This window comes from Phalacrocorax aristotelis, chromosome 21, assembly GCF_949628215.1.
Source record: "Phalacrocorax aristotelis chromosome 21, bGulAri2.1, whole genome shotgun sequence".
NCBI classification, from domain to species: Eukaryota; Metazoa; Chordata; class Aves; order Suliformes; family Phalacrocoracidae; genus Phalacrocorax; species Phalacrocorax aristotelis.
The window spans coordinates 3,493,286-3,501,522 of record NC_134296.1 but is presented as its reverse complement, the minus strand read 5'-3'; the positions used below and the strand labels follow the sequence as shown (position 1 = coordinate 3,501,522).

The 8,237-nt window shown below is 62.1% G+C and overlaps 1 protein-coding gene across 1 annotated transcript; it reads left to right on the top strand.

Annotated features, from left to right (window-relative positions):
- The first annotated feature begins 243 nt into the window (after window positions 1–243).
- On the top strand, window positions 244–7,929 carry LOC142067072 (uncharacterized). Its single transcript, XM_075115335.1, has 16 exons — window positions 244–444; window positions 1,576–1,616; window positions 1,696–1,853; window positions 2,773–2,819; window positions 3,306–3,382; window positions 3,537–3,600; window positions 3,900–3,975; window positions 4,227–4,254; window positions 4,882–5,022; window positions 5,140–5,271; window positions 5,576–5,723; window positions 6,209–6,261; window positions 6,878–6,928; window positions 7,048–7,130; window positions 7,220–7,333; window positions 7,669–7,929. Exons 3-16 carry the CDS (start codon window positions 1,729–1,731, stop codon window positions 7,826–7,828), a joined length of 1,299 nt encoding a protein of 432 aa, XP_074971436.1. The 5' UTR covers window positions 244–444; window positions 1,576–1,616; window positions 1,696–1,728; the 3' UTR covers window positions 7,829–7,929.
- The last annotated feature ends 308 nt before the right edge of the window (window positions 7,930–8,237 follow it).

The window sequence follows — 8,237 nt, the reverse complement described above, 5'->3', positions numbered from 1 at the left end:
TCTGCAAACACTGGGCACCGGCGGAGCAGCTGCAGCCTCTCCCAGCTCTGGGTAATAGCTGTCACCCGCAAAGACCAGGTGCAGGATCTGGCCCTGCACTGAAAGCAGAGGTCGCCTGGCCACCTGCAAAGCACTCAGCCCGCCCCGGCCCCGCGCAGGGAGCTCCCAGCCGCTCTCATGCATGTCCTTTAAAGGCCTTCTTGCATCGAGCTCTTCCCTGGCAGCTCCCTCTGCCGCAGATGCGGTCGCTCTCCCCTCCGGGGAGACTGCCGCCAGCAGCTTGCAGTGTGGGGCCCCAGCACCCCCCAACCCACCATCTGCCAGCCGTGCCTTGTCCCCTGACCCCCTTCCCGGGTCTGCCGGGGACCCAACAGCGCCGAGCACCGGGTCTGAGCTGGGTGGCCCCAGCATCTACCTTCGTCTGCTTGAGACAAGTTCAGGCAGGTAACGACCCGGGGAGCGTTTGGTAAAGTCGTCGAGCTGAGGGAAAGCACTTGGTCTGGCTTCCCAGGGGGATATTTATGCCATGCTGGGCAAACAAGCTGCATGCCTCTGTATTTCCATCCGTAAAACAAAGATAAGGAGCGAGTGTCTGTAAGGCTGACTGAGCTGTAGTAAATCAGCAGGGTCTGCCGTGGCTGTTAGAGCGAGTGCTTTGCAACAGGGACCAGCCCTTGGGAAAACTCTGATGCTCGCTGATGTGATGAGTTTCACTGATCCCTTGTGGCCAGGGGCTCCTGGGACCCTTGGCAGAAGTGACAGGGATAATGTCCCTTGCATAGGAATGAAATGGGCTTGTTTTGACAGATGCCAAGTGCTGCTTGCTTTTACAGCTCCATCAGGGCTGAGTGGGCTCCGGGAGACAGGTGATGGCGCTGCTCGGCATGGGGGCGAGATGGGTGATGGCCCTGCTTGGTGCTGGGGTGACTGAGCTTGGCCAAAGCAGTGCACAGGCATGTGGGGCTTCAACCAGTCCCTGCTCTCTGTCCCCTTAAATCTCTGCTGCATTTCTTGTCCCAGCCAGAAAAAAGAACCTCCTTTTGCCCCATATCTGCATGTCCATGGGCACAGCTCCCAAGGAGACACATCCTGCAGGACAGCCCCTTCTGCACAGTGACTTTACCCTGGGCTGGAAGAGGGAATCTCTGGATTTTCTGCTGGCTTTCTCTGATTTTTAAACATTGCAAAATAGCATAAATGAGATGCCCAAGCTCCCTTGGACTTGGAAATCTCTTATATTTGTCTCTCTGGGAGCCAGCCTGGCAGGGGGATGCTCTGGGATTGGACTGTCCCCTGCCTGGGGTACAGTGGGTGTCTCCTGCTTTACACTGGGTGCTCACACCAGTAGGCGGGTGCAAACTTATCTCCCCCCATGGAGATAACCCACATCACGAGCCCCAAGAGAGGATTGCCCTGTGGGAGGGTAACGGGGGTGGCGAGCGGGAAAGTCCACCCTCAGCACTGCACAGAAATGGGGCTTGTAATAAATTCCTTGTTTGCCTCACTCCGTGCCCGCCTGAATCCCAGCAGCATCCGCCTGAATTGCAGCGGGCCTCTCCACCTCTTTTCCCACAGATGCCTCCACGCTAAGCAGAGGAGATTGGAGCTCCTGCTGGGTGAGAAAATGCTTTAAAAATATAACATTTAGAGGCGTTCTCCCATCTGCGCGCAGCTAATATGTGTCTCTCATGATAGGTGTGCTGGTCCTGGAGCCTCCGCGCTTTGCAAATGAAGCCGCTCGCAGGGACCTCGCTGGGAGAGGGGGAAGAGGAGGCGCAGGGACTCGCCCAGGGGTACCGACACCGGCGGCAGCGGCAGAGGATGAGCTGCCGACCCAGCCCCTCTCCTCGGAGGTATGTGCATGAAGACCCCCATGGCTCTCCGGGTGTGGATGGGACAGGGATGGCAGTGTCAGGCAAGGCGGGGGGAATGCTGGCTGGAGCATCACCCCGCTCCAAGGCACCAAGCATCATTTTGGCACAGCAGCCCCTTCTCCTGCAGCTACTGCCCCTGGGGAACAACCCCCAGGCTTGTAGGGAGGAGAGGGAAAAGCCCAGCTGTAGCCCTTTCCAGAGCCACGTGCAAAGTTTGGGGGTTCAAACCCTTTCCCAGTTGGGTGCTGGGCTCCAGCACGAGGCCACAGAGGGCTGTTTGCATGACAGCCCCTATATCTCCATGCCCAGGTGACCTGCCATCCCTGGCGTGCTCCAGCATCCCCAGCCCCAGCAAGCAGGGATGCTACAGAGCTACCAGACTTCCTTGCACCCAGGACAGGGTTTTGGGGTGGCCAGGCCCTCCTGATGACTTTTGGAGGGACAAGAGCACGTGCCAAGGCCTGCCGTCCCCGTGGCAGTGACGTGAGATGGCATCCAGGCTCTGCCGGCAGCCAGGTTTGTTGTGGTGCTTTGGAAGAGGCCGGCTCATACCAAGGTCCGCTTGGCAGCCAGGGAAAAAAAAAAAAAAAAACCCAACAAAAAAAAATGTGCTGAGGAGAAGCACGGCCGTGGGCCGGTGACTCATTGTTGGCTGGAAACAGCTTCAGCGGGCTCCTCGGTGGCAGCTCTGCGGCGGCTGCGAGAGCGGAGGGGGCTGCTGCGACCGTGCCAGGGAGAGCAGGGACGGAGCGGGCTGCAGAGGATGCTCAGAAAGGACCCAGGTCCGAAGCAGCATCCCACTGAGGGGTGCCGTGGTGGCTGGGGGAGGGCAGAGGGGGTGGGATGCTGCCTCTGCTGCCAGAGTTTCTTTGGGATTTACCCGGGCTTCTCTCTACAGGGAGCAGCAGGCAGAGCTGGCTGGGCTCCCCGTGTCTCCAGATGAAGGTAAGGGCAGCCCAGGGTGGGGATGTGGGGAAAGGGGTGGCTTTTGCTCCTTCCCCCCCCGGAGCAGCATTGCACGGGTCCAGCATGAGGGTGTCCCCTGGCCTAGCAGCACCTTCCTGCAACCCTGCACCCCTTCCAGCCCTGGGACCCCAACCCCATCTCCTGGATCTGCCTCGCCAGCTGTAACCCACCTGCTGCACCAGACCCCTCACCCTCCCCCCCCACCCTGGCCCAGCCTGGCTGCAGCTCCCTTAACCCCACAGGGGTCTTCTGGGGGGCTCCTGCCAGCCCGTGCTCCCTGGGAGCCTGCGGGCTGCAGAGATGCCAGCGGTGGTTGGGGGGGAGGGGTGCCTCTCCTTTTTCCTCCTTTTCCACTGCACAAGAGCTGCTTTCCAGGCGAGGGGCACTTGGGGTCCCCACTTCTGGTGGTGTCAGCCTGGGGAGGGGATACTGCTGCCCAGCTCCCACCACCCTTTCTGTTCCCAGGGAGGATGAGCAGTCCCCAGGGGCACCCAGATGGGGTTTTGGCTGGGAGCGAGCACAGCGTGGAGCATGTCAGTGAGGTGAGAGGGAAGGGAAGGCGGAAGGTCAGGGGGACCCTTCCCTCCCCAGCCCCTGGGGCTCAGCCAGACCCCCAGCATCTCGAGGCTGCTCTTTTTGGGCTGCCATCCAGCACCAGGGAGGGGTTTGCCCCGGCAGTGCCTTTGTGCCCCACAGGTGCCAGGCACGGACAGGCAGGAGCCGTCTGCGCGCACCAGGGACAGTGGTAGGACCGAGGAAGGTGGGTGAGTCCCCATCCCACATCCCATCTGGCTCCCCTTAGGGGAATGCTTGAAGTAGCTGGGGACGAGTGTGGGAACAGCATGGCCTGATGGGGGGTTGTATCCCTTAGCGGGGACATGGGGAAGGGGGGACTGGCCTGGCGGGACCTGAAGCCCCGCTGATGCTGGGGGAAGGATTGGGACAGTCCCACACCACAGGCACCTGCTGCCTGCTGGGACAGGAGGGCAGAGGGAGGAGGAAAGGCCAAGGAAAACTTTCACATGTGGTCTCTCACGTGACATTACTGCCTCTCTGCAGATGCAGAAACCCCAGAGGAGCCGCTGCTGAGTTTCCCCAGCGAACTCTCAGTGCTGGAGAGACTAGGCTTGCACAAGTAAGACCAGTGAACACCTGCATGCCTCCAGGGTCCACAGGAGAGGGGGGTCCCGGGGCACCACGTCATCCAGGGATTAGACGTTCCTCCTTTTCCACTGCACAAGAGCTGATCTCCAGGCGAGGGGCACTGGGGTCCCCATTTCTGGTGGTGGCTGGCACCCCTAGCACCCCTGGGAAGCGGACCAAGGGCATTTTCAGTATGCAGTCCTCGTGGTGCCTCCACCCCTGACAGCACTTCTCTTTCTGCAGGGCAGCTTTGACGGAGCAGGACTTGGAGGTGAGGGCTGCCAGGGGCTGCGGGTGGGCTGGGGAAGGGGGACAGAGGGACCGACACCTTGCTGGCTCACACTCCCAGGGCTGTGCCCTGCTCCTGGACGCCCTCCAGGCACCGCAGTCCCCTGGCAGTCACCTTAAAAATCCCTTTTCCGGTGATGCTGTTGGCATTTGGAGGCAGCTGCATTTCCATGGCAAGATGAGCCTGTCCTCTGCACGCCCGGCAATCCCACAAAGTGCTCTGCAGCTTGCTGAAAGCACCCTTAGCTGGGGAAGTGGTAGAAGCTGTGCTAATAAAAATAATTTTCCTGTGAGTGCCAGGGCTGAGTCAGGCTTTGCTGTCAGCTGGGACCTGCAGCAAGAGCTGGCGTCTGCCTGGCACACGCTCTTGCCAGGAGGGCTTGGGATTTCCATGCATTATCAACTGCCTGGGGGATGTGTCTCAGTCAGGGAGGCTTCTCATGGGGGCTGTCCCCAGTGCGCAGCAACCTACCAGGTGCTGGGGCAAGGCAAGCACTGCCCTGCTTGGTGTCATGCCAGGGGGTCTGTCTGTGCCTTGGGGACAGCAGTGCACGGCCCTGGTGGCCTCCCCTTCACCCTGTGTCCCACCTCTCACCTTCCCACCCTGCAGGCAGCCTTTGCCCACCTCGCCCTGGCTTTTCGCTGCGACCTGTTCACCCTGCGGCAACGGGTGCAGGTGGAGAAACGGGCGCGGGATGCGGCAGAGGAAAACATCCAGGAGGAGCTGGGGCAGTGTCGGGCTGCCCTGGAGGTAGGCGGGCACCAGGGCAGGGGCCTGGCACCTGCTGGGGGCTTCCAGCCCTGGGGGCATTTGGACAACTCAGAGTTCTGGCTTCAGCAGCTTCATCCTCCACCTCTCCCTCCACAGAGGCTGGGACCATCCTGCACCGACACGGGCTGCAAGGAGGCGCTGGAGCAGCTGCAGCGCAGCCTGACTGTGCTGGCAGCTGCCGTCGAGCGGGCAACCAGTGCCGCGGAGAAGCTGGGGGCCGTACATCAGGTCTGTGCATCACTTGGGGCTCCCTGCCAGGGCCAGGAGGGATGGAGGCTGCTGTGCCTGGGCTGGGGGACCCGTCCCTGGGCTTGCTGGGGTTTGTCCCTCCTCCTCGTGGTGCTGGCATTGACTTCACATTTGCATGTAGCGGGGTGCAAGGGTTCTGCCTGCCCTCGGGACCACGAAGGGGATGCATTTGCACCCCCTGGGTGGAGGCTCCATGGGGATGCACGGTGAGGGACTGGCAGGAACCTGGGTCCCTAGGGACCAGGAGACAGAGGCCCTGATCCCCCACCCTGCCCGGCTGCAGGAGGCCCGGATGAGCCGAGCGGCAGAGGTGATGGTCCAGCACGTGGAGAACCTAAAGCGGCACCACATGCGGGAACACGCGGAGCTGGAGGAGATGAAGCGCCTGATCCAGCAAAACTCCCGCAACCGGCAGCTGGCGGAGACCCAGGGTGAGGTGGGCTCTGCCGCCGGGGCCCGCACGGGGTTTGCACGGGGCAACCCTGCAGGATTTGGTCCTGAACCGCTCCGGGGGGTCAGTGTGACCCCGCGCTGCAGAGCTGGTGGGTTGTGCGAGCTGGGGACTGGGGGCGGGTGACAGCTGGGACCCGATGACAAATACGAGGGGCCGGTGTAACAGCAGACGCAGCATGGGAGCAGGTGCTGGTGGCCGGAGAGCCATCGTCCCGCGGCCCAGCTGGGAATGCGGGGCAGGGGGGCACGGCACACACAAAGGACGCTCTGTCCCTGGATGCCAAACGCCACGCACGCCATCACGTGCATGCAAGCAAGGTCCCCCCAGCCAGGGCACTCCTGTGAATTGCACCAAGCACAGAGCACGTGGCCAGGGTAGCTTTCCATAGGAGGGAGGTTTGCAACTCTCAGCCCCGTCTTAATTTTTTGGGGGTGATGTAAGGTTGCTTCTCTTTGCTCCCAGATGACATGGAGCCACGGCTGAAGCCTCACCCCCTGATGAGAACTTTCCAGCAGGTAACTGGTCCCAGTTCAGTGGCCCCAGAGCCACCACTCCCCCCCATACCCTGCCACTCTCCCTTGCCGGGCAGACCCCACACACACGCTAGTCCCCAGGCAATGCCACCCCTGCCAGCTTCTTGCTGCGGGCAAGGTCTGCTAGAAATGCCTGGGACGAGGCAAATGTAGGGGCAGCTTTGAAGGGCTGCAGGGAGACAGGGTGCCCGGGGCTGGGGGCTGCTTGTCCCGGGGATCTCAGGAAGGTCCCTCTGCATTGCAGGGTCATAGCGCGAGAGCCGCAGGCTTGGCTGTCCTCTAGCACAGCACCAGCTCGAATTCGGCACTGATTCCCCTACAGCTCAAGAGGTAGGGGAGTGCTTGGGGAGGGGGTTAGGCAGCCCTGCCGGCACAGCTTGGAGCAGTAAGGACAGGCACAAACCCCTTGGCTTTGACCTTCCCTCATCTCACCAGACCTCTGGCTTCCCCCTTAGCGCCAGGGCCAGTGGGAGGCTGGCAGCATCCCTTCTCCTCCTCAGTGTCCTTTGCCTGTGCTGGGGAGGCGATGGGGAAAGAGGGGATGGGGAGCACTGGGAGGCAGCTGGCACGGTGCTCACCCCCAGCCCCTCCATTGCAGGGGTCTGCCCGCCGCAGAGTCAGCATCGCCGTCATCCCTAAGCAACTCTTGGTAAGGACACGCACAGGGGGGCAGGACAGGAGCTGTGCCCTGCTGTCGGACATGTGTCCCCAGGCTCGGTGCTACCAGGGGTCTGGGTCCCCACTGATGCTCCCACCTTCGGTGCCCAGCCAGGTGCCAGCCCCGACAGCCGAGCGGTCCCGGCCAGCGAGCTGGAGAGGGAGGGGGCCCAGCGCCGGCCCAGCACCCAGAGGTAACCGCGCTGGGTGGCAGGGAGGCCACAGCACCGGCTGCCACTGGCCCACAGGGCATGGCACAGCACCCCGTCCTCTCCCTCCCCAGGAGCGAGCTGGACCCGCAGGGCCAGGGCAGTGCCGTGACCAGGGAGCCGGTGGCTGAGGCAGATGGCAGAGGCTCAAGTGCAGGGGACGAGGAGCTGGAGCAGCTTCAGCTGACGTGAGCAGCGCCCTGCATGTGCCCAGCATCCCCCCCGTGGCTGCTGGACTCTGTGGTCCCACAGTGGCCAGCACATGGGAAACGGGCTGGGGGATTTGGTGATGGAAGGCTGGGATGTTGCTTGGCTGCCTCAGCTCGACCCTGCTCTGCCTCAGTTTCCCCCATGCATTGCAGGTCACCCGTGCCCTCCCCAGGCACAAGCCTGCATTTGGGTTTTCAAAAGGGCCAGTGAGGTTTGGGGTTAAATTAAATGCGCTCCTCATCCCCAGCTGGGGCAGAGGTGGGACTTGCTCTCCCCTCCAGATGACAAGTATCTCTGGTCACCTTCTCCGCAGGTCCAAGGGGTCCCCGGCGGAGCTGTGGCGGCCGTGGCTCTTCCTCCCACAGCACTACTGGGTTTTCTTCTGGCTGCTTCTCCTGAGCATTGCCTTCCTCCTCCTCATCCGCGTCCTGGAGCTGCAGCGGCTGCAGCCTGTGGCACCGCCCAAGGCCTAGCCGGAGCATGAGGGGGGGGCGGCCGGGAGGCACCCGCTCTCCATCACTGTTCCTCCCCCACACCAGGAAACACCAAAATCCTAGAATAATAAAATTGGAGGAAAAAAATGGGGGAATTGTAATGCTGGAGCAGGGGGAAACATCCTGTGCTGGCATCTGAGGTTTGGTTGGAGCCTCCTTACAGGTGCGAAGGGCTCAGGGAGCTGCAGCAGCCCTCACTGATGCTATGAGTTTGCCTGTTCTCTTGGCACACCAAGGGGTGCAGTGATGCCGCTGCGTATCCCCCTGTGCTGGGGACAGAGACGGGGCTGCCCACGGCCGGGGGGTTTGTGTTAGAGCCGTGTCCCACTGCGCTGGCCAGGCACCCTTCGCCACAGCACATCCTCGGTCCCTGCTGCCTGGGCAGCTG